Genomic DNA, 25,231 nt, shown 5'->3' with positions numbered 1-25,231 from the left:
ACGAGTGACAATTTAAGTCTTACCAATTTCTGTGTATAAGAATTTTGTGATGTCTTCTCCTCACGTGTTTTCTTAAAAGAAAGAGATGGAAATTCAAACATGAAAGTACACTAGCTGCAACTGGGGTATAAAATATAAATAAAAAAGTAGGTTGACAGTGAGCAGGAATTTTTAAGAGAAACAGTTTGTTTAATTTATGCCCTTCAGTCTCACGTATTATACTTAATATTCATTCCCTCTCTTTGAAGTCCTATATTTTTAAACTCTGATCCATGATAGATCTGGCCGTAGATTTGGCAATTTTCGGCTGGATCCATCAGAAATGGATAGACTGGTATACAGCCGATCAGATTTGACTGTTATATGTCATTCGACCATTGTCGTCACCATCGGTGATGGTGCAGGCAGTCAACAGTGACTTGGGATGGTGGGGGTGATTTGGTTGGAAATTAACTTTTATGTGATTAGGATGTTTTAGCAATATCTCAACGTAGGTTAAAAGAATTCTAAAAATATAACAAAAAATATTATATTAATATTAAAAAAGAAGACAATTTAATAAATTACATAATATACACGATAAATTTATTACAATCGACTAAATACATTTTAGTAATCCTCGAAATAATTTATTTTCGTTAATATGACAATATTTACTGATCAAACAACCGTGGATGTCTTTTCGATTAACACTTTTGCAATTTATTCTCTCTTGTTGAAGTCCTATATTTTCAAGCTCTGGATGTCTTTTCGGATTGACATTTCTGCACGAAAAACAAAATTGATTTCCCAATCACCTTTGATTATAACTTCAACACTTCAAGGGCATAATTATTGCAATTGAAGAAGAAGTTAACCCAGAGTGGTAAAAAGTCCACCATATTTTCAGATGAGAATAAGACTGAATGAAAAAATGGGGTCTTTGCCTTAAAAAATAAATAAATTAATAAATTAAACCATGAGTAAAATTAATACTGTGATACTAACTCATAAACTCTTTTTACTAATTTTCTCTCATAAACATAACATGTTAGCTCGTAATTGTCAACTTGCATTGTCTCATCTGCTCAATAACGGATCCTGTCTATCTAATGCGAACTGACCAATTACGAACTGTCACGTCAATATTGTGAAAGAAGTTTGTGAATTGTGTTTGTCAGCTTATCTTTATTCAATTAATTTGACTATCTTTTTATAACGAACATAGCCTTGACAGTGGGAAGTAATGTTTTTTGAAATACAGGAGAGGGAAGTTTGTTTAGTGAAATCTTAGGGTGGAAAATGATATAACTCTTATTATTATTTTGAAAATGTTTAGGACTTTGAGGTTACTGTTTAGAATCCTGGGTCTAGACGATTTTCTTTTGATATATAGAAGATATCTCTGGTTTATTATGTTCAAAAGATTTGGTTAAACTTATTCTTTTCATAATCATTTCAATAATATATCAGGGTTAGAATTTCTGTCACCTCACATGCATTGAGGTGGGTATCCATATCAAATATCATCTTTATAACATATAATATCCAAACTTAAATCTCCAGATGTGACACGACTCATTCATCTATATTTATTTATACTTATGGAATTAACTTTTGTATACATTCATCATTCATTAGATGATACGTCATCTGTACATCTGGTATTATTCTTTTATGATTGCACTAGACTGTAATGTTATGCGTGTTTCTCAGTTGAAAGATGGTCAATTTTGTATTTCTCAAGTGTTCGCCCATTAGTCTCTGGCACAAGCTTTGCAATAAATAGGATTGGAAAGCGCAAATGCCAGAGTATATGAAAAATGTTCCTGCATTGTTTGGATAGAATATTTTAAATTATAGTAAAAAAAGAAAAGAAAAAGTGATCAGAGATGTAAAAATGGGGGGGATTGGTTTAAAAAATACATACCTGTTGGGCTCCATTCAAACATAAAATTGAAAGTGTATGCAACAGCCCAAGCGCATACAGAATGGCAAAAGTTGAAGCTTCCAGCTGAGCCCTTGATGTTCAGGAAACCTAATGGAACTTGGTCATTTCTCAATTTTTCAATCTCACAGATGAACCAAAATGAATGTAGAATCAAACTCTGTATAATTTTATACCTCGGACATTTTACCATTGGCAACCCCGTCATGCCTATGGGAAACTATAATGTAGGCCGTGATCACATATGTGATTGCAGCATCAATCAGCCCTTGTTATTTAATTTTCAGGAAAAAAAAAAAAAAAAAAAAAATTCAGTTTCAGTATGTATACCATTATGCCAATTAAACCAAAACTGGAGTGATCTCCTTCCAATAGTTGTGATACTGATCATGACAAACAATACAAAGAGTTTTCAGTGTAAATTTTAGTGAATTTTACCATTTCAAATCATAAACAGACACAAAATATGAAGATTTCGCTTTGGGAGGAACCTGCAGACAAATGATAGCCAAGAAGGAAGACCTGAAGCAGGTTCCGGAGCTTGAAACCTGTATGACATTTGAAACTTGTATTCACTTATGGATATCTTCAGAAACTTAAAATGAAATTCTTATAGCATGAATTCTAACCATAGATGGTCTTCTTCCGGATTTGTCTATTAAGATAACAGAACAAGAACAACCGGAATCTGCACAGATTTTCAATTGGTATATATAGAAATGGCAGATGGAAAAATCTCTTAATTCACTTGCAGTTTATAAGAGTCAATTAGTTACCTGAATAATAGCCATGGAGATAGTCCCCACTTTACTTGAAAAATCTTTCATGATAAATATCATATCAGTCTTTACTAATTGTTTAAACTTTATCAATAAAAACATTAAGCAACTGAAGGCTGTTCACTTACTAGCTGCTTCAAATATGGAACTGCAATAATACAAAATGGCATTAATCCCTCCCAATTGCTGCAATGACATATCCCAATTCCCACCTAAACCATCGAAGATCAGAGAATTAATTCACAGAAGAAAATTTACCACAAAAATAATTTTTCTTTTTCATAAACTCACTATGGTGCATTAGCATTCTGGGCCGGAACAGTGTAAGATTCCTTCTTCGGATTGTTGCTGAAAGGCCTCTGTGTAAAACTGCAGAATAGAGAAAACAACATATCGGGTGGGATATGCCAATACTTCTAAATGATATATTTTTTTTTCCTTTTGATTTGAAATTCAAGATTAAGAAATAAAATATTCACTTGGATGTTAGCTGATTCCTGAGAATATATACAGTCCTTCCCCTAAGTTTCGTAGAGCAGCATCTATTCTTTCTCTCGACCAACCATCGCCTGCAGTTAAATACAGATGACTATGATATATGGTTCAATGACTCCAATTTGTCAGACAAAATATTCAGATAGGACTCACCAACCATCTAGGGGATTCAGGAATGGAATATACCCAATACTTGCACAAAGCATGGAACAACAGCTGAAAATTTGAAGAATGGTGTGCTTATTAAAGTACTGTAAGTACCTAAATCAATTAGTATTTCTGTAAGGGCTAGAAGAAATTACCAATTAGCCAAGGTGCGAATTTTTCAGGTTTTAATCCTCTCTCTTAATAAATTGTTAGTCGATCGTTAATGAACTTGGAAAAAATTACTGAAACTATGAAAATACTCTTCCAAAAGCAATGAAAAGTGATTATAGAAACAATAGTGGCATAGTGCATCTTTCACCATTTTTTAGAGGTTTATTTACGTCAACCTAGTATAATTTCCAAATCAATAAACAGTCAACTAACTGATAAACAAAGTTTTGCAAAGTTAAAAGGCTCAAAATACTAGTATTTGAAATTAGTGTCTACCCTTGCGTGTAGATAAAATCATAGGGATGTAAATGTAAATTATTTATTTTAGTATTTAAAATTGGAGGACATGAGAGCTTATTCAGAGTGTTGGCACGAGGGGCCATTGCATGGGTGGATATCTCATCGATAGTAGTTGACGTGTACGTAAATCATTGATTTAGACATTGATTATAAAAAAAAAAAAAATTAGTAGAAAACAATTTTTTACTTTAGAAATTTAAGAGATTGTGGTACGGGAGAGTCTATCATATTATAAATGATCGTTGGTACATTAATCGATTTATAATACTAAAGTTATGTTTGGTTAAGAGAATGTTGGATTACTGGAATCTTATATTACCTTGAAGATTATTAAAATTCTGTGGGAAAATGTGCTTTGTTAATTGATCGGTATGTTACATTAATATGTTTGGTTAGGGGGAATAAATTGGTAGGTATGTTATTTCAATTACTAAATTGCTCTCTTTTTAAATATTAATATAATATTACTTGTATTATTAATTTTTTAATAATTTCTTCTAACCCCCAATGTTTCAGATTTAGCTAAAACATCCCTGCTTATATAAAACTTTAATTTATGATAAAATCACCCCCATCCTCTGTCACCACTGCAAACCACCGTCGAAAATCTTCGAAAGTCATCGTGAGTAGCTTACTGTGACCACGAGGCTCCGATATGGCCGTTTCTAGCCATAGTGATGGCCGAAAATGGCCATATCATGCCAGATCTGGCCGGAAATGGCCAGATCTATTATGTCCATTTCCAGCTAGATCGAATGGCCAGATCCTTGGCAATTATCAGCCAGATCTATTCCGACAGAATATATCTGACCGCTAATGGCTAGGGATTTGGCCGTTAACGACCAGATCCTGCCTGATATGGCCGTTTTCGACCATCAATATGGCCGAAAATGGTCATATCGAAGCCTCCTAGTGAATCTAGGTCATTTTTAGGGACTCCGACGACTTTCCGACGGTTGTCCGTGGTGGTTGGCCCGCTGTCGGCGATGGTGGCTTGGTGGCGGTGGTAGTCTGTAATTTGTTTTAAATATAAGGGCATTGTTGTTCAAAACTTAATTAAATAATGATAAAATTGAAATGGTATATTAATGTAAATTTATTTTAAAACATGGGCATTATTGTCTAAAATTTTTATTAATAAGGGATATAATTGTAACAAAAATAAGATTACTAAGATAATCTTATAATACCTAACCAAACATGATAATTAAATAATATAAGATGATATAACTCTAGTAATCTTTTATTACCTCCAACTAAACGCCCCTTAAGGATATTCCAAGGAATGGTGGGGCTTTTCTAATTGAATGCCAAAAATATCTTGAAGCTTCTCTCAATTATTGAATTCCATACGTTTGTAGAAGAAGGATGGGTGTTTCTTGTGGATAGAATTGCTTAATTGATGAAAGGGAAAGTCCATTTGATCATTTCAATGGTCATTTCATGAACATTTTGGAACATTGGAGGGATCCAGTGGTCATCAATCATGGGACCCAATTTCCATCAATCCATTATATATCTATCAACTCCAACATATTATTTCTTGAGCAAATTCTAGCATCAACAATGTCAAATATGTCATTTTATCATCATGCATACACTTTACAATATTTGCAGAAAGGACCTGAACAAGGAAACAAGTTCTAAAATACACGAGAAGTGACAGATAAATTCTGCTATGCCCTTCCTTAGTTCATGCCATGTACAGATTTGTGCAGAATATGCAGTAAAATGAGAGTAATGCAGCGTAGAAACTTGACATATCTTGATTTGACTGTCAGAAATTTTCAATTCATGATCAATCACTATTGCATCCCTGGATTGCAGGACCATTTTTAACCTTTGGACAAGCATGCCTGCAGGTTCATCTTCTAGCTGTTAGTGGGTTCATCACTGACTGAATTTGTTCGAGTGTTCGCCCCTTGGTCTCTGGTACTATCTTTGCCACAAATAGGACAGTCAAGCCGCTAATGCTAGAGAATATGAAAAATGTTCCTGAAGAAATGGAAGGTAGACTTTGTATTGAACTATGGTGAGCATACAAGTATGAAGATTAATTATTTCGGAAAATGGTAATGTAGAAGTTCATATTGGGAGAATGTGTGGCATCACCTGCTGGGCTCCGTTCCAATAAGAAGTTAAATATGAAGGTAACAATCCAGGAACTAGACCAATTGACCAAAGACACAAAACTTCCAGCTGAATCCTTTATGTTAATAGGAAAGATCTGAAACAGCAATTTTCGATTAAGTCTCAGCTTTTTACAAATATGCTTGATCTGTTGGATTGATAAACTCTTAGTTTTTTATTGTGTTCTTTTGAAACCGGAAATCAAGCGAGATAAAGTTTACTAACCTCTGACATTATGAGCCATGGTATTCCTGCAAGTCCTAGCCCAAATGATCCGCTATAGACCTAATTGCAGAATCAATTACTTCCACATACAGCTTAACAAATTCAAAGATAATGATTCCTACTCTTCAGTATCAGAAATTGGATGCAAAATGAACAACTGTATTGACCATGCTTGGATTACTAGTTTCGACATAAGAAAACTGGACAATTGTATTTGAGTGCAAATTTAGAGAAAATTTATGTGTCCATTGTCTTACCAGTATACCAACAAACACTAGAACCGGCGTGACTTTTTTCCATAGCTGATGGTCCTGATCACGTTAAAACATTGATTTTACTGGAAATTCCAGGAAGTGAAGTTGACGAACAATACCAAAAGATAAGTGTCCTGGAACAAACAAAATTTTAGGAAGGAACCTGCAATGAGAATGACACCCCAGCGAGTAAGCTGCCTATGAACGTTCCCACAGAAGAACTCTGCAGAAGCAGTAGTATAATCAGCAAAGGGCTTTACATTCAAGAACACCAGTAGGGAAAAAAAAAAACATTATAGCCATTTCACCAGTAGAAGCGGTCTCCTTCCGGATTTATCCATTAATAGTATACCAAGTATGGTCATAGGAATCTGTATGAGGAAATTTTCCAGTGTCTTAGCAATACATAATGAAGAAACCAATACTGAAAATACACACTTATTCTTGCATTACCTGAACAATAGCCATTGCAGTAATCCCAACTTTAGCTGAAAAACCTGGCATAAACTAGAACTTTTAATTTGATATGCTTTGCCTTTATTATATCAGTGTTCATACTTTGTATCATAATACAGGAAAAGAAAATTTTCTACCTGCTGCTTCAAATATAGAACTCGAATAAAGTTCAATTCCGTTAACACCTCCAAATTGTTGCATTAACATCAGCGCAACTCCAACCTAAAATTTCAAATAATCCAACGAAAGGTCAGAAAGTCATGACATGGCCACAGGAGAAGAATAGAATCTGGTTGAAAGGGTCACCATGAGTGAACGAGCATATATCCGCTGGAACAAGTCTAGGATTCTGTCTTCAGGGAGTTGTTTAAGGTTCTGTATGTAGTCCTGAATATGTCCATGGTTAATCATACCTTTCGAAATGCATATTGCCCAGAAAGTTGGAATTGACAAATTCTTGTCTTCTATTTAGTAAGAGTTTGAATGTTACTGTAATCTCAGTTGCTTCCTCAGATATGTTGGCACTCTCTCCTCTAAGGCGCTGTAAGACAGCTTCGCAGTCTTTCTCTCGACCAATCTTAGCCTGCATATATATTCATAATTTGAGCAACCCAGGAAGGATTTGTTTTCCTATCTCATGATTTATCAGAAAAATCAAGCTGTTCTTGAATGATTCTTAATTTATTATTAACATCGGTTATTTTCTCATAAGCAACCTGAAAAACATATTCACAACATGGTTACATATATAAACGTTCTCCAGAAGAATTTTGAGTCATCGACTCACCAGCCATCTCGGAGACTCCGGAACAATAAGTAAACCAACAAGCTGTACTAGACATGGAATTATTCCTGCAAATGTAATTATGTAGTTTGACATTTTAATGCTGCATAGAGCTGCAATCTGACTGAAATCATACACCTCAAAAATAGACTGAATTTACCTATAAGGGCCAATGTACGCCAGGTGACAGCAGTTCCAATAAAATATGTCATTGCTGAGCCGAGAGTTATCATGAACTGTAAAATGAAAAACAGTACACAGATAAGCAAGGGGCATGCTTTTTAGTACAGATTTAAACGCCTCTCTTTACCTGATGAACACTTGAAAATCCTCCTCTAAGGTTTTTGGGCGTTATTTCTGCTATATATACAGGTACCTTTGTGGAAATGGAAGCACAAATATAATTGATAAGTGAATGAGAAATTATAGATCAAATGCAGCTTCTCACTGTAAATTACCACATAAGAGAGGAGCCCGATACCGCATCCTATGAGTAGTCTTCCAACGTCCAGCAGCCATACATTCTTTTCAACAAGCATCCATTGAACCATTAATATTCTAAATTATGAGAAGCTATACACCACATATTTTACCAGTGAAGGACAGTAGTTAAGTTTCTTTGTGACATTTTTACATAAACTTAGATGAAAAACCCATCAAGAAAGATAGGAGAACAGAAAACACCTTGGAGCAAAGTATTGAAAGCCACCCTATGAGGCAGAAGAGTTCTGAAATCCCCATTGCCTGTTAAGTTGTGTACAAAAATAATTGTGAAAATTTAACGAGAAAAATAATGTTTTGACTGAAATTTCATACAGGCTGAGAATATGGGAATTAGAGTATAAAAAACTTACACCTCTTCGACCGATCATTTCCGACGTCTTTCCACTTATTATTGCACCTATCATGGCTCCAACCGTCATAATTGAGCCAAAGAGAGCGTACTGCATATTGGGAACATAAAGCAGCATTCATCTCTCTCAAACTATAAGCATTAGAATGCTAATGAAAGACTGTTAGTGTTAAAATGTAATAAAAGCATGAATTCATTATGTTTCCTGACTGTGCTCTCTATAAAATTTTTCTTTAATAAATTTCTTCCTACAGTTGAGGATTTACTTAAAAAAAAAAAAAAAAAAAAAAAAGTAAAGAAGAAAATGTACCTCGGATTCAGAGAGGTCTAGGTCATCCCTGATTCCAATCTCTGCGGGTGAATAATATCCTAACTGAAACAGAATTAATGTTTTAAAAATTTGAAATTAAATCAGTTAAAAACATCCTAAATTAACTGAATTTTGATACACTTACACAAGTTCCAAACACATAGGAACCACAAACAGCAATGAAAGTGCTGAACACAAGAATAAAAGTGGCAGAACTTTCACTTTCAGCTTCACAATCAACATCTGCTAACAGGTGACTGTTAATGTTTCCATTTTCTAAGCTTTCTTCCTCCATATTTTATTTTTTAAAGATAATAACAAGACAACAAGAGACTGAAAGGGAAAATAGGTCAATTTTTTTCAAGATAATAACAAGACAACAGGAGACTGAAATGGAAAATAAGTCAATTTTTTTCAAGATAATAACAAGACAACAGGAGCCTGAAATGGAAAATAAGTCAACAACACTATATATAGCTGGTAGGTTCATGGTGGTTATACCATATATTCTTTCTCACTTTTACTCTGAAACCCAGGTGTGAAACCGTCAGTCAACTCATTAGTATTTATAGTGGACCATCAATTATAGGCCACAGCATGTATGTCATTTACTCGTTCAATATGATTGGTAGTTTTTAAAATGAACATCAATAAGATCAGAGCACCTTTGTTTTTCATGCCGACATGATCTATTACCCAAATATGAGATTAAAAAGAACAACACAAAAGCAGGTGGAAGGTGTTGCAGAACTTTGGCCCTGCAAACAATTTTAGTTGTGTACCATATTACATTCCTGATGAAGGTAAGGTTTATTAGGAATGTTGAAATTTCAGAGCTTTACTATGGTTCACATAACTGTGTTTTTGTGTGGCAACTAGTATCCACCAAATCATCTCAACACTTGGCCCGGAAACTTCTTGGTTGAGCTCATTGTGTGAGTTTTTTTTTTTTTAGGTTTTTTGGTAAATTGTATCGTCGAAGAATTACAGTAATGTTCTTAACAAGGAACAAGATTAACACTTGCAACAAAAAGCAAGATCCTAATTTATCATCTTGCTGAAAATGGATTCATTGATGCTTGTATTTCTTCCAGAGTTCGCCCCTTGGTTTCTGGTACTAGCTTTGCCACAAATAGGACAGTTAAGCCGCAAATGGTTGAGAATATGAAGNAGCCTGAAATGGAAAATAAGTCAACAACACTATATATAGCTGGTAGGTTCATGGTGGTTATACCATATATTCTTTCTCACTTTTACTCTGAAACCCAGGTGTGAAACCGTCAGTCAACTCATTAGTATTTATAGTGGACCATCAATTATAGGCCACAGCATGTATGTCATTTACTCGTTCAATATGATTGGTAGTTTTTAAAATGAACATCAATAAGATCAGAGCACCTTTGTTTTTCATGCCGACATGATCTATTACCCAAATATGAGATTAAAAAGAACAACACAAAAGCAGGTGGAAGGTGTTGCAGAACTTTGGCCCTGCAAACAATTTTAGTTGTGTACCATATTACATTCCTGATGAAGGTAAGGTTTATTAGGAATGTTGAAATTTCAGAGCTTTACTATGGTTCACATAACTGTGTTTTTGTGTGGCAACTAGTATCCACCAAATCATCTCAACACTTGGCCCGGAAACTTCTTGGTTGAGCTCATTGTGTGAGTTTTTTTTTTTTTAGGTTTTTTGGTAAATTGTATCGTCGAAGAATTACAGTAATGTTCTTAACAAGGAACAAGATTAACACTTGCAACAAAAAGCAAGATCCTAATTTATCATCTTGCTGAAAATGGATTCATTGATGCTTGTATTTCTTCCAGAGTTCGCCCCTTGGTTTCTGGTACTAGCTTTGCCACAAATAGGACAGTTAAGCCGCAAATGGTTGAGAATATGAAGAATGTTCCTGGTAAATCATGAAAAGAAAATGAGTGAATGATATCGAATATGACAGTTTGATCTTATGTTATAAGTCAAGTGTGGAAAACTAATGTTTCAGCATTACCAGCTGAGCTCCAATTCATTAGAAAGTTGAAAGCATAGGATATAATCCAAGAACCTAACCAGCTAACCAATGTCACAAGGCTTCCAGCTGAGCCTTTCATGTTTATGGGGAATACCTGAAACATTAGAAAGTTCATCTTGTGATATCAAACTCCATTCAGAATATCATCAACCGAATGAAGCAAAGTTCAAATGGACTTCAGTTTACCTCGGACATTATAACCCAAGGTATGCCTCCCATGCCTAGTGAGAAAGATCCTGTGTATACCTAATTTCACAATCAAACAGATCATTAACAAAGAGATCGTGTCAGCCGTCAAATGCCATGAATTTAGCTTCCAAGTGAATGCTCATTACCAGCACTCCAACAAGTGCCAAAAAAGGAGTTACATCCTTCCATTGTTGGAGATCCTGCAAAGACAAGATTTATATTTTAATTAAAGATACATAAATTGACAGAGCAAAAGTATAAATAAGTACTCTTAACTTTATGACCTGCAAGAAAAATGATAATGCAGTGAGGAAGCAACCCAAGCATGTTCCTGCTGCAGACACCTGCAAATATTAGCAGATTTCAGCAGACCTATTAGACTGACTGCACCACAAACTTGGAAAGACATTCTTGAGCTTCTGACCAGCAAAAGTGGTCTTCGTCCGGATTTGTCCATCAAAAGTACTCCCAGCAATGTCATTGGAACCTACAGAAGCCAATTTCAAATGTCTCATTTCCTATGAGCAGAGTACAACAATTGAATTTCAGTAAAGAGTCAATTTACCTGAACCACAACCATAGCTATCATCCCAACACTACCCGAAAACCCTGTAATAACATCAGAGGAGTGCATTCACTTTCTCTTTTCCTTTTAACCAGTTAATCGTAGGAATCATCTATAACGTGTGTTGACATACCAGCTGATATGAAAATAGCACTTGCATAAAATGCAACGCCATTGACTCCTCCAAATTGTTGTAGTACCATCAAGCCAACACCAACCTTATTACAATTTTGAGTGGTACACCAAGATAGATAGCTAATAAGAAAAAATTGATCCAGCAACAACACACCACACTAAGTTGAGTTAAGAAGCTCACAATGAGGGAATGAGCATATTTCCATTGGAATAACTCAAAAAGGCTACCTTCAGAAAGCCTTTGAAGGGTTTCTGTGTAATCCTGTAAAACATGCAAGCCATTAATAGTTCTTGTTTGTACAAGAAAAAAAAAAAAATTTATTAGAAATCAGAGTGGCAGTCTCTCTCATGTAAATAATGTTTAAAACTTACTCTAATCTCTTCTGCCTCATCGGAAATATCAGAATTTGCTCCCCTAAGGCGCTGCAGGGCAGCTTCACATTCTTTTGCTTTACCAATCTTTGCCTGCAAATCGTCACATCTCTTTTAAGCATTGCACCGTGAGAAAATGAAATTTACATATTTCTTCTAAGTTTAGTTGTATGTTCAATAAGCCTATCAGATTTCAAAGCCTTTAGGCCATGGGATTGACCAACATAACTCACCAGCCATCTTGGTGATTCTGGGATGAAGAATAGACCGAGAAGTTGAATAAGACATGGAATAGTACCTGAAATGAAATTAATAAGACTCCACTGTTACAGAACTGCCTCAAATACAACTGAACATCAAAAAGCAGACAAAATTACCAATCAAGGCTAAAATCCGCCAGTTCAGGAAAGCTCCGATGAGATATGTCATTGACACACCACATCATATCATCAACTGCATAATCAGTAAAAGAGTTACATAAGGGACTATTTCATAAAGACTTAGAAAATTAATGATGTTTGGACCTTACCTGATGGACTGTTGTAAACCCTCCTCGAAGATTTTTAGGTGTGATTTCAGCAATATAAATTGGAACCTGTCAATAGGACTCAGAATATTTTTATCTTGCACCTGAATGTGTAATAAAACATGAACCAGAACATTCTCAACACTTACCACATAAGAAATGAGGCCCATCCCATATCCTACCAACAGTCTTCCAATGTCTAGCCACCAATCAACCTTTTAAAAAACACTGAACTTTTAAGTATATGCAAATTAGAATAAATTATAAAAATATTGGCAATCATAAAGGCAAGAACAGAACAATGAAACCTTAGATTGGGAAGGTGGTAAGATAGAATCCAAAAATTGGTACCTTTGAGAATCCTATCCCAAGCCACCCAATGATGCAAAATATCTCAGCGACGCCCATTGTCTACTTAACAGGACATCCAAATTTGAGAGAAATCAGATATTTGATAGAAAAAAAGAACTGAAATTCTACAAAATGGCTGGAAATAGTCATGGATTGATGGGAAATACTTACACCTCTTCGACCAATGTAATCAGCTATCTTCCCACTCATTATTGCACCTAGCATTGCTCCAATCGTCAATATTGACCCGAAAAGTGAATACTGTTGGATGATCAGAATGTAAAAACAGAGGAAAATCATAAAGGGCAATTCTAAGGAAATAAAAAAAGAGACTAAAGTTCATAGTTCATGCTTACTTGTGCAACAGAGAGACCCAGATCATTTGTTATTCCAGATTCAGCAGGTGATGAATATCCCACCTGCAAATCAACATAAACAATTTGTTAAGCCCAAAATGCAAATAATCATACTACTTACCTAAACTATGTGAGTACCTTATCCCTGAAATTAGGCTGATTTTCATTTTTGACTAATGAAAGTGCCAAAGATTGTCTGTTGCTTAAAGTATACCTACTCATTCATTGACATCCACCACAAGACTAAATGTGTTACATATCAACATGTTTTTCCGCTACCCTTGTTATAATCATGAAGATGATCTTTTGACATTTTTTTAACAAGAACTTGAGCCATAAGATCAAGAATCAAGACAGTATAAACTTACAGCAGAACCAAAAACATAAGAACCGCAGACGGCAACAAAGGTGCTGAGCACAACCACACTTGTGGCTGAAGAACTTCCACTCTCATCACTGCCACCATCACCACCATGGCTGCCACCACTGTCTCCAAGGATCTCAGACTTCTCTTCAAGCAGAGAAGTTGATAACCCTGCTTCAGTTATGCTTTCTTTGTCCATCTCCTATGCTACCGACAGATTACAACCAACTAAGAACTAATAGTATTGGTTCTTGTGAAATAATATTAATTTGAGATTAAGAACAAGAAGACAAGAGAAATAGTTAAAGTAAAAGACAAAAAGGGCAGGAAAATTTATGTAGATAGGCCCCACTTTTGTCCTGTCTTTATGTATTTTCCTTGTGCGTTAATCTGTGATCTGATAGATACAACTCATATACCTTAAAAAATGACAATTTCTTAGGAGTCACCATCGTCACTACCATAATTCAGAATGTCTGGATAATATTTAAAGATACTGTAGAAAGATACACTACTGGACTGGCTAGTGAAGTTTCCTTTCTTGGAACGACTAGGATGCTGAGGTCAATGAGATGTTGTGATAAAATACAAAGGATGCTGACCTTTTTTAGATAACTATAAGATATATTTTTTTTTCTTTGGAAGCTCATGAATGAGAGCATATAAATTTCATCAAAAAGGACCCAAACAGACAAAATATTATACTTTTTAGCAGATGGTTTTCAAGTATTTGCAAGTATAATGTTTGAATATCATAAATTAATTACTTATAGAATTATGATAGCTTCAAAATATGAATTGTAGAGAGTAGACTATAGCGCAGTAAAAACACTGTATTCCATTTTTGGAAAAAAGAAAGGCACTGCTTTCCAATTTGTTAAGTTTGCATTACAAAAGTGAACCATATAAAAACTCTTAGAAGAAAAGTTCATCACACATTCATGTGATTCAATGATGATACAATGATGATACAATAATTATTCAACTCAAACATGTTATTGGTACTAAATTTCTAATATCAAAAGTGGTTTCTCAGTCTGTAAAATGTGTAATTGATGCTTGTAGTTCTTCTAATGTTCGCCCCTTAGTTTCTGGTACAAGAAATGCTGTGAACAGGACTGCTGAAGCGCAAAAGCCCGCGAATATGAAAAATGCTCCTGTGAGAGTAACCAATGCATGCTTGTATAAGCATTAAAAGAGAGCAAGACGATAGAGAATAAGGGAGTTGGAGAGGGAGGGTTGGTTTCAGATACCTCCTGTGCTCCAATAGTCCATCATAAAATTAAAAGTGAATGAAACAACCCAAGAGCTTGACCAGTTGAGTACAGTTGCTAGGCTTCCCGCCGTGCCCTTGATGTTTATAGGAAATATCTGAAATGAAAGCTCAACATCTCATTTATCTACTGCAGTTAATATATTGCTGAAAAACATATAGGGCTTCGTATGGTCACATACCTCGGACAATACAACCCATGGTAGTCCTGCCATGCCTATTGAGTAACCTACACTGAAACCCTGATTGCACACATATATAACTCACTTTAATATATTTGAAATTCTCAAGTAAATAGAATGGAATAAAAATTTGTGAGAATTCCTTTCTCCTTCTAAACTAGTAATGCATTCAGGGAGGAAATGAAAAAAAATGTTTATGACAAGTTTCAATAAGACGGTTTTGAGTTACAGGGAATTACCATTATGCCAATATACACCAGCCATGGAGTGATCCCTTTCCAATGATTAAGGTGCTGCACAAATGATTGTGAATTCGTTAAAAGAAGTGTTTAAAGAGGAGTAGCATATGGTTAAAACTTCTGTTCCAGGACAAACCTGCATGCAGAATGCCAACCCTATGATGAAACAACTTATGCACATTCCGATAGTAGATGCCTGCAAGAATGAAAAGAATTCACCAAAAATTTTCTGAATTAATCAATTCCAAAACAAGACTTCTTGCGTTGAGCCATACCATAAGAAGTGGCCTTCTTCCAGATTTATCAATGAGAAGTACAGATAAAGCGACAGAGGGGAGCTGCAAAAGACTTCCTATGAGTCTCATAATCACTAATAGCAAAATCTTACATAAATTTCTGAACCCAGTACCTGAATGATAGCCATTGATATAGTCCCAAACGTACTTGAAAAGTCTGTCATAAACAAAAATCTCATATAAACATGTCCATTAATATTATTGGTCAATGAAATCATTGGTTATATGAAAAAGTAAAAGAAGAACATGGAAATGAAGCTAGTTTACCAGCATCTTCAAAAATGGAGCTAGCATAATAACAAATTGCGTTCGTCCCTCCTAACTGTTGGAATATCAACAGCCCAACTCCAACCTGAACCAATCAAATTATACATGTAAAGATCAAAGATGATTAACTACACATAAGGGGCTTGTTTGCAACTTCAAATGTAAATACTCACAACAAGTGAATAAGCATATCTTCGCTGGAACAGGTTAAAGAATCTAGCTTCTGAATCCCTCTCAAAGGTTTCGGTATAATACTGCACAAAAACAAGATCCTCATTTCTCTTTTTATGCTAGGAGTATTAAAACTTCAAAATTTTATTTTCCTCTCATTAGTTGAACATAGATAAGTTGGAAACTTACTCTGATGTCATCAGCTTCTTGAGAAACATCAGCATACTTTCCCCTAAGACGCTGTAGTGTAGCTTCTAATTCGTTCTCTCTGCCAATCTTTGCCTGCACACAGTCTTAAGCATCAATTGAATTGTTTAAAACAAGTTCTGTGAAGAATGTTTAAAAAAAAAAAAGAAAAAAGTACAAAGTCCTGAATTGGACTCACCAGCCATCTAGGAGACTCTGGAATGAAGAATAAACCAACAACTTGCAATAGACCTGGAACCGCTCCTGAAAATTAAATCAGAGCAAAAGATAAGAAATTCATTCAGAGATACCTTTAAAACTGATTTAAGCAATAGAAGGGCAATAAGAATCTACCAATCAGAGCCAAGGTCCGCCAGGAAACAACAGTTCCAATGAAATACATGAGTGAAAGGCCAAAAGCTATCATAAACTGCAGACTTGACAATGAAGATGCTCATAAATAATTAATGGAATCAATAATACAATCTTTAATGGTTCAATTATACCTGATTAGCTGCTGTAAATCCTCCCCGGATATTCTTTGGAGTTATTTCTGCAATGTATACAGGTGCCTGTCTTGTGGCAGTGATACCATTCTGTCATACACATTTCATATTTTAAATTAAGCAACTATGGATTTGTTCAGGACACCTACCACATAAGCGATAAGCCCAATTCCGATCCCCAACGACAGTCTTCCAAGATCCAGTGACCAAGCGTCCTTTCAAATATGACATATTTGCTGGTATATATTAGTATACACAAGTAGCTAAGTAGCTTAACATTTAACTCCAACTCAGAAAAAAAGTTTTGCCTCTACAATCTATATTGATTAACTAATAACTCATGTAAGCAACCAAATAAAGCATAATTGTGGGAAGGTGAGAAGGAAAAGAGAAGTAACCTTTGAGAATGCTATCAAAAGCCATCCAACAATGAAGAAAAATTCCGAAAGCCACATAGCCTGCCCATAAAGTTGATTGAATACCATTACTATTTCAAAGTTGAAAATGATTTTATTCTGCATTTAGAGAGCAACAGAATAACTTACACCTCTTCGACCAATGAGGTCTGCTACCTTCCCATTTATTAATGAACCTATTACTCCTCCAACTGTGAGTAGTGAGCCGAAAACTGAGAACTGCATGATTAAAAAAAAGGAGACGGAACATTATGACCATGCAATTACAGGAAGGATGAATCAAATGATGTCAATGTTTCCTTGAACTTTCATCTTATTTCAGGTTATTTATAAGTTATAACCCAAGGTAGGTCTTATCTCTTACATTTTGCCTATATTTTAATCTGTGTAGTCATATTGTGACACTAATCTGACACTACATATCCATAAGAACACAGCTGCACGTGAAATTAATGTAAATCTGCATATACATATATGGATGTATGTGTTAATATGAAATTGAGTTTGGTCAAGAGCGAAGAACACTTACTGCTGCCACTGAGAGGCCAAGGTCTTCCATGATTCCAGACTCAGCAGGTGATGAATATCCTGACTGCATATATAAAATTTGCCTTTAAGGAAGCAATCATAATAATTGAGACATAGAGAGCAAAAGATTTCAAAAGGCAGAAATGTATGATAGAATTTCATTAGACATTTTATATTTAGAAAATGATAACACATGTACTAATGAAGTCAAATTTTTTGGCACCTTTTCAGTCGTATATGCATGTCAGCTTTTTTGATATAAATTTTCATATTCAAAACTGAGTAAGAAAATGTTATTTATTGTCATATTTTTTACCCATTTTTTCTAGTGGGATTTAGAGGATTACGATTACCATGTACTGTCCTACTTACCTCATTTAGTAGGACTCAACTCAAGTAGTACTCTTGATTTGTCCTATTAGAAAGAATTGGAAGGATAACACAATATATGATGATTGTAATTTCCGAGTCCCATACAAGAGTAGACAGGGACAATTACATCTATCGTGTCACAGCCATTGGCATTTGGCAGGATCTGGCCTAAACCTTTGGGTCAGCTGGCATCACAACGCTTCCAATAGACAGGCCCAACCCCTTCAAGTTTGGCCTTTGTATTGAGTCCATTGTCTCCATGCTACTGTTACTATCACATATTCCCTATAAATCAAGAAGCCATGACCACTGAAGTGCTCTAAATTATCATTATCAGGTAAGGTCATCCCACTAACATATCTCTTCCCAGCCTAACTAATTATATAAGAATAAGAACTAAACAAGTAATTTCAGGACACACCAGTATCATAACGGGACCATTACATTACCACCAACCAAAAGAAAATCTTTCACTAGACATTATCAGACGAAAGAACTTTCCCAATTTATTCTGGTGTTTTTGCCTGAAAATGTCGCATTATTGGCGCAGCTACTGTTAAAGAAAGCTAAAATAACAATAAAGAATATATATATTATTAATTACTTACACAACACCCAGAACAAAATGAACCGCAGATAGCGACCAAGGTGCTGAGAATAACAGCAGTTGTAGCAGAAGAATCACCTTGTGGTATGCCACTGCCGCAGTCACTGCCACTGCCATTGCCGAGGCTGTGAAGAATAGGCCTTGGTTCAGGAAGTGAAGACCTTGGTAGGAGTAGTCCCTCCTCCAACCTCTCTCTCTCCATGTTTTGTTTTCTTGAAAAGGAAAGCTAGAGGAGCATGTTACAATTAAGAAACATGTTAATGCGTAGAAGTTTTGAAAGATGAATCAAATAGGTCAGGTAGAGAGTTTGGTGAGAGACTGACAGAGATAGAGAGCTGTTATGGACTTACAGGTGTTCTAAAAGCTCATTGTAAAGATTGTTGTTAGTTGACTAATTTTTATATTAGTTAGGGATAATATCTTTACAGTCCCCTAACTTTTAGAGTATTTCACCACTACTCGTAGTTTGAGAATTATCACTGGTTTCCTCTACTATTGCATACCTCACCCATACAAATATTGACTTAAATTTTGTCACAATAATCCATGAAGCATGGATTTACACCACATGTCATTCTTTTTAGGTTGACTTTATTTATAAATTTATCATTGTAATAGTATATAAGTTTACTTTTTATTCAGATTAGGGATTTGATTTTGCTTTCATACTTTGTAAGTTGTACTTGGGCGCAAAGAAAACACATAAAACAATACAAGAACAGTGGAGGTAGGATTTGCACCAAACATCCAAGCTACTTTAAAAATCTCTTTCCTGTGCTATTGCTTGGTTTCTTATTCATCCATTGATGCAACATCAAAATCATGGGTTACTTTTATGTAGATTCTACCACATATCTTACATAATTCTCTCGTTAGTCTAAATTGCAACATCAACAAACTTTAATCTAAAATAATTTGTTGGATTATGATGGACCTATATTAAAAAAAATAGCGTCTAATTTTAAGTTATTTTAAACTTAATTTTAATTAATAAGATTATTTCATTGAGATTTTTCTGTTTTAACAAACACCTCCAATAGTTTGGAAACTGTTGTTGAGTGAAGATCAATGTTTAGTGATACTTATAGTTGTAGAGGGTGTTAACGATTGTTTCCAAACTATTGGGGTGTTTGAAGAAACATGCAACAATGTTTTCATTCATATAATGTTTGACTTACGGTTGGAGCATGTGGAGAATTTTTTATTTAGCTAGTTATGCTTCTTGAAAACGTGCTCTGTTGAGTGGTGGCTTTATTAAATCATTTATATGTGGGGACAATATTTGCCATTCATATTCCCACCCGACGTTTTTGCAAAATTCTAAGTTGATATCATGGTTGTATTTATTCCAGATTTTGACCCTTAAACTAGCACCGTTAGTAACTATTAGAAGTGGTTGGAAATAGTGAATAAGGTTAACAAATAAAGGTATGAGTTTTGTAAAGAATGTTATATGGAGTCTAACTATGGTCTTGGAAGTGATTTTGAACTTTGAAATCTGTCAAAAAAAGCTAAAAATTACAGATTTAGACATTGCTAAAGTGAGCCGCTTTTTGATAAAATGAGCATATCTTCTATCAAAAAAAGTGTTGACGCATTTTAGCGTGTTAACGTGCTTCATGCTACAGCAAAAAGTTATAAATCTATTAAAATAAAGGAAATAGCATTACTTTAAGGGTGAGAATCTGAAATAAATGCTACTAAGGGTATCAACTTAAGATTTCGCTAAACTTCGGATGAAAATATGTCGTTTGCTCTTTTGAAAAAAAAAATATATATTTTAAAATTAATTTAAAGATTATATAGTACTATTTAGAAAAAGAAAAGATGATAGTTATATAGTTTAATGATCTACTCAAAGAAAAAGATTGTAAGATCTATCTATCTAAACTTTTACACCTAAATAATGTTGAATTTTAGGTATTGGATGCATTTTCTCATTTATTGCAATGAAGCTCTTTCAAGACGATTATGCGAGTGACATTAGTTAAGTATCTACCAAGTTTGGTGCTGTCCTCATGTTGTGTTTTATTAAAAGAAAAGAAAGAAATGGAAATTCAGACATGGAAAGTACGTAGCACTAACTGCAACTGGTGTATAAATAAAAAATATGATATTCTGAAAAACAGTTTAGTTATGTTCCTCAATCTCATGTATTTATACTAAAATAGTCATTCTCTCTCACTGAAGTCCTAGGGCCAATTTGATAGATTATTTAAAATATGATATTCTGAAAAACTATTTTAGGTTGAGTTGAATTGGATTACGAATATAATAGGATTATGACAATGTGGTTGGTATAATATTTAAAAATTATATTAGAGTTGGATAAAATGTTAAATAGTTATTTGGTACATTTTTTTGAAAATATTTAAATTATTTTTAACCCCCTATATTTGTTAATTTAGCTAAACACCCTCATAATAAAACTTTAAAAATTAACAAAAATACCCCCAAAAATGAAGCCGTCAACTACGGTCAAAATCTGACTATCATCAATGGAAATTTGGCCAAAATCTAGCTATTTTCGATCAGATCCATGATGGATTTGACAGAAAATGATAAGATCGGTGCACGATCAGCTAAATCTGAAGCGTCGTGTATCGTTCTGGTGTCGGCGATGGTTGCTAGCTAGAGTGCTTTAGTAATTTTTAAACTTTTATTGTGAGAGGTGTTTAGCTAAATTAACAAATTTAAGGGTTAAAATAATCTAAATGTTTTGAGTTGAATAGAATAGGATAAACAAAACAAGTACCCCCTCCTTTTATTTTCAATAGAAAAAATATTATTTAATTTGGATTAATTTTCAATAAGTGAAGAACATATATTTTATTTTTATTTTTTAATGTAAGATAAGAGTGAAACAAATAGGGGTTATATTTTTAAACTCTGGACGTCTTTTCGGACTACCATTTTTGCAGCTTATTCTCTCTGGTAGAAGTCCTATATTTTTAAGCTCTGGATGTCATTTCGGATTGACATTTCTGCACTGAAAAACAAAATTGGATTTACTTAAACATCCATTGAATTTTAACTTTAACACGTCAAAGGCCGTAATTATTGCAAGGGAAGAAGTTATTAACCCAGAATGGCATAAAAGTCCACATACTGCTCAGATGAAAATAAGACTGAACGAAAAAAATGGGGTCTTTGGCTTTTAAAAAAAAAAAAAAAAAAACCATGAGTAAAATTAAATAGTAATATTACACTCATAAATTATTTTCACTAATTTTCTCTCATAAACGCAATGTGACAATTCATAATTGGTCAACTCATAATGGATTCCGTCTGTCCAACAATAGTTTCTTATTTATCTATTGATCTAACATCAAAATCATGAGTTTTATATAAACTTCTACGTAGATTCTACCACAGATCTTATATACTTCTTATTAGTGCAAATTACAACACAAACAAACTTTAATCTCAAATAATTTGTCGGATTATGATTAGGGGTGCATATGAGCTGAGTCGAGTAGTGGCTGGCTTGAGCTCGGCTCGAATGTATTAGGAGCAGGCTTGAGCTCCAGCTCGACGAGCTCTGGCGCACGAGCTCGAGCTCAGCTCGTTTAAAAAAATCAACGGCTCAAGCTCGACTCGGCTATATATAAGGATTTGAGAAAACGGCGTTATTTTGAACCCACCTACTTCTTCTTCTTCCACCGCCCCTCCCACTAACTTCTCAGTCAAATCTGCTGAGACCAAAATCCAACTCCTCACCTCCACCTAGTATAATCTTCACTCGATCTACGTCATGAGGAAACTACTCACCACCATTGGAGTCCACCCCACCGTCATCGAACTTGTGAGATCTCAGCTTTACCTCAGAACTCCTCTCAGGCGCCACCTACGTTAGTGGCCTTGACTCTCTCTGTTTTCGATCGAATGAATGACTTTATTTCAGATTTTAGGGCAAAAATGAATACGCGACCTGAAACCTTATCGATCGATCTTACAAGCTCTCCTACTCGAATGACGTTTCAAGTGATTCAAATAGCTCGCGAACAGTTTGAATCGAGCCCGAAAAGCTCAACATTTTTCACGAGCTTGAAGTTGAGCTCGAACTCGTGAACTACTCGTTCTCCAACGAGTCCAGGCTGAGCCGTCACGAGTCGAATCCGAGTAGCTCACGAGCTACTCGGTTCAACTGCACCCCTAATTATGATGGACCTATATTAAAAAAAATATCATCTAATTTTAAGTCATTTTAAACTTAATTTTAATTAATAAGATTATTTCATTGAGATTTTTCTAGTTTAGCAAACACCTCCAATAGTTTGGAAACTATTGAGTGAAGGTCAATGTTTAGTGATACTTATAGTTGTAGAGGATGTTAAAGATAATTTCCAAACTATTGGGGTGTTTAAGGACAGCAACAATGTTTTCATACGTATAATGTATGACTTACGGTTGGAGCATGTGGATAATTTTTTATGTAGCTAGTTGTGCTTCTTGAAAACGTGCTCTGGTGAGTGGTGGCTTTATTAAATCATTTATGTGATATTTGCAGCCGAGGATTTGTAAAATCTAAGTTGATACCTTGGTTGAATTTATTTTAGATGTCTACCTTAAATTAACACCGTTAATTACTATTGAAGGTGATTGGAAACGGTAAGTGAAGTTGGCAAGTGAAAGTATAGGTTTTAGAAAAAGAGTTGTGGAGAGTCCAACTGTGGCCTTGGAAGTGATTTTAGACTTTGGAAACAGCCGGAAAAAGCCAAAAACTACCTACTTGGACATTGCTAAAGTGAGCCACTTTTTGATAAAATGACTCAATCTTCTACCAAAGAAAGCGTCAATGCATTTTAGCTTGCTAATGTGTGTCATACTACAGTAAAATGTTAGTAATCTGTTAAAATAAAGGAAACGATATTACTTTAAAGGTGAGAATCTGGAATAAATGCAACCAAGAGTATCAACTAGGGATTTCGCTAAACCTCAAGTGAGAATATGTCGTTTGCTCTTTAAAAAAAAAAATATATTTTAAAATTAATTTAAAGATTATATAGTACTATTTAGAAAAAGGTCATAGTTATATAGTTTAATGATCTACTGAAAAAAAAAAAAAAAAAAAGATTGTAAGGTCTATCTATCTAAACTTTTACACCTAAATAATGTTGAATTTTAGGTATGGGATGCATTTTCATCTATTGCAATTTTGCAATGAAGCTCTTTCGAGATGATTATACGAGTGACATTGTTTAAGTCTTACCAAATTTCTTTGTGTATAAGAATTTTGTGATGTCCTCTCCCCACGTGTTTTCTTAAAAGAAAGAAATGGAAATTCAAACATGGAAAGTAGCACTAACTGCAACTGGGGTATAAAATATAAATAAAAAAGTAGGTGAGCAGGAGCTTTTAAGAGAAACAGTTTAGTTTAATTTATGCCCTTCAGTCTCTAGGGGAGTGATAATCCGGTTAATCGAACCGGTTTATCCAAACTGAAAATCGAACCAGTTTTTTGGTTTGGAGAAAATTCAAACTAAAAAACGGACCGATTTTGGTTAAAAACTGAATATAAATCGAACTGAATTTTCAGTTCAGTTACTGGTTAACCGGTTTTCAAAGTATCATTTAATCCTTAAAATTCTTTAATGTTTCATTTAAGCTCCTAAATTCAAATATTTATTATTTTATATATAATATTTTTTTTGCTTTTATATTTAGGGTAAAACCGGTTTAAAAACCAGTTTTCGGTTAACTAGTTTGAAATTTTTTTCAAACTAAAAACCGAACCGGTTTTCCGATTTTTTGAATTTCACAAACCGAAAACCGAATCGGTTTGTTAAAAAACCTAATTTTTGGTTCGGTTTCGGTTCGGTTTTCAGTTTATTTATCCCACCCCTATTAGTCTCATGTATTTATACTTAATATTCATTCTCTCTCTTTGAAGTCTTATATTTTTAAACTGTGATCCATGATGGATCTGGCCGTAGATTTGGCAATTTTTGACTGGATCCATCAGAAATAAATATATCGGTGTATGGCCGATCAGATCCGACCATTAGTATGCCGTTTCGACCACTGTCGCCACCACCGGTGGTGTTGTAGGCAATCGACAATAGCTTGGGGTGGATGGGGGTGATTTGGATGGAAATTAAACTTTTATGTGGTTATAATGTTTTAACAATATCTTAAAAGTAGGGGTTAAAAGAATTACACAAAAAATAACAAAAATAATATTATATTAATATTAATAAAAAAATAATTTAATAAATTATATAACACACCTAATAATTTATTTGAATGAATTAAATACATATTTAATACATATTTAATAATCATCATAATAATTTATTTTCATTAATACGACAATATTTACCGAATTGAATGTCTTTTCCATCAACACTTTTGCACCTTATTCTCTCTTGTCGAAGTCCTATATTTTTAAACTCTGAATGTCTTTTCGGACTGACATTTTTGCAGCTTATTCTCTCTGGTAGATGTCCTATATTTTTAAGCTCTTGAT

At 34.5% G+C, this 25,231-nt stretch overlaps 3 protein-coding genes and 1 long non-coding RNA gene across 4 annotated transcripts; all 4 read right to left on the bottom strand.

The window, feature by feature from the left end:
• Positions 1-2,598: 2,598 nt before the first annotated feature.
• Positions 2,599-2,905, bottom strand: LOC116119784. The gene is made up of 3 exons (XR_004126446.1): positions 2,835-2,905; positions 2,704-2,747; positions 2,599-2,615 (listed from the first exon to the last, which is right to left on the bottom strand). It is a non-coding gene; the product is annotated as an uncharacterized LOC116119784 (long non-coding RNA).
• Positions 2,906-5,342: 2,437 nt separating this feature from the next.
• LOC116119780 (sugar transporter ERD6-like 5) lies at positions 5,343-9,335 on the bottom strand. Its single transcript, XM_031405714.1, has 18 exons — positions 8,977-9,335; positions 8,832-8,894; positions 8,523-8,612; positions 8,353-8,412; positions 8,127-8,192; positions 7,979-8,044; positions 7,829-7,904; positions 7,672-7,736; positions 7,375-7,467; positions 7,191-7,271; positions 7,022-7,106; positions 6,882-6,925; positions 6,737-6,799; positions 6,592-6,651; positions 6,432-6,485; positions 6,175-6,234; positions 5,932-6,046; positions 5,343-5,814 (listed from the first exon to the last, which is right to left on the bottom strand). Exons 1-18 carry the CDS (start codon positions 9,124-9,126, stop codon positions 5,684-5,686), a joined length of 1,422 nt encoding a protein of 473 aa, XP_031261574.1. The 5' UTR covers positions 9,127-9,335; the 3' UTR covers positions 5,343-5,683.
• A 969-nt stretch (positions 9,336-10,304) lies between these two features.
• LOC116119779 (sugar transporter ERD6-like 5) lies at positions 10,305-13,953 on the bottom strand. Its single transcript, XM_031405713.1, is given in 18 exon segments — positions 10,305-10,741; positions 10,841-10,955; positions 11,048-11,107; positions 11,197-11,250; positions 11,335-11,394; positions 11,475-11,537; positions 11,616-11,659; positions 11,749-11,833; positions 11,932-12,012; positions 12,123-12,215; positions 12,356-12,420; positions 12,500-12,575; positions 12,652-12,717; positions 12,798-12,863; positions 13,000-13,059; positions 13,171-13,260; positions 13,356-13,418; positions 13,724-13,953. Coding segments are annotated over 18 exon segments (1,464 nt in total). The 5' UTR covers positions 13,919-13,953; the 3' UTR covers positions 10,305-10,613.
• A 798-nt stretch (positions 13,954-14,751) lies between these two features.
• LOC116119772 (sugar transporter ERD6-like 5) lies at positions 14,752-19,113 on the bottom strand. Its single transcript, XM_031405702.1, has 18 exons — positions 18,764-19,113; positions 17,785-17,847; positions 17,385-17,474; positions 17,238-17,297; positions 16,989-17,054; positions 16,840-16,905; positions 16,688-16,763; positions 16,533-16,597; positions 16,337-16,429; positions 16,150-16,230; positions 15,977-16,061; positions 15,823-15,866; positions 15,689-15,751; positions 15,550-15,609; positions 15,414-15,467; positions 15,175-15,234; positions 14,973-15,090; positions 14,752-14,876 (listed from the first exon to the last, which is right to left on the bottom strand). Exons 1-18 carry the CDS (start codon positions 18,962-18,964, stop codon positions 14,752-14,754), a joined length of 1,470 nt encoding a protein of 489 aa, XP_031261562.1. The 5' UTR covers positions 18,965-19,113.
• Between the last annotated feature and the right edge of the window lie 6,118 nt (positions 19,114-25,231).

The sequence above is a fragment of the Pistacia vera genome, unplaced genomic scaffold (genome assembly GCF_008641045.1).
Source record: "Pistacia vera cultivar Batoury unplaced genomic scaffold, PisVer_v2 Contig906, whole genome shotgun sequence".
NCBI lineage: Eukaryota > Viridiplantae > Streptophyta > Magnoliopsida > Sapindales > Anacardiaceae > Pistacia > Pistacia vera.
Note: the sequence above shows the minus strand (reverse complement) of the source record. Positions and strands in the feature narration are given on the sequence as shown.

What these genes read in the sequence shown, in the direction of transcription:
- LOC116119780 (XM_031405714.1), bottom strand. Translation starts at nt 9,126, where the DNA reads ATGGAGGAAGAAAGCTTAGAAAATGGAAACATTAACAGTCACCTGTTA. An exon ending in TTTCAATACTTTGCTCCAAG is followed by an intron (nt 8,193 to 8,352) that starts GTGTTTTCTGTT and finishes CTTGTTGAAAAG; the next exon opens with AATGTATGGCTGCTGGACGT. An exon ending in TAGTGTTTGTTGGTATACTG is followed by an intron (nt 6,235 to 6,431) that starts GTAAGACAATGG and finishes TTCTGCAATTAG; the next exon opens with GTCTATAGCGGATCATTTGG.
- LOC116119772 (XM_031405702.1), bottom strand. Translation starts at nt 18,964, where the DNA reads ATGGAGAGAGAGAGGTTGGAGGAGGGACTACTCCTACCAAGGTCTTCA. An exon ending in GATATGCTTATTCACTTGTT is followed by an intron (nt 16,062 to 16,149) that starts GTGAGTATTTAC and finishes TGATTGGTTCAG; the next exon opens with GTTGGAGTTGGGCTGTTGAT. An exon ending in CTCCATTTTTGAAGATGCTG is followed by an intron (nt 15,867 to 15,976) that starts GTAAACTAGCTT and finishes TGTTTATGACAG; the next exon opens with ACTTTTCAAGTACGTTTGGG.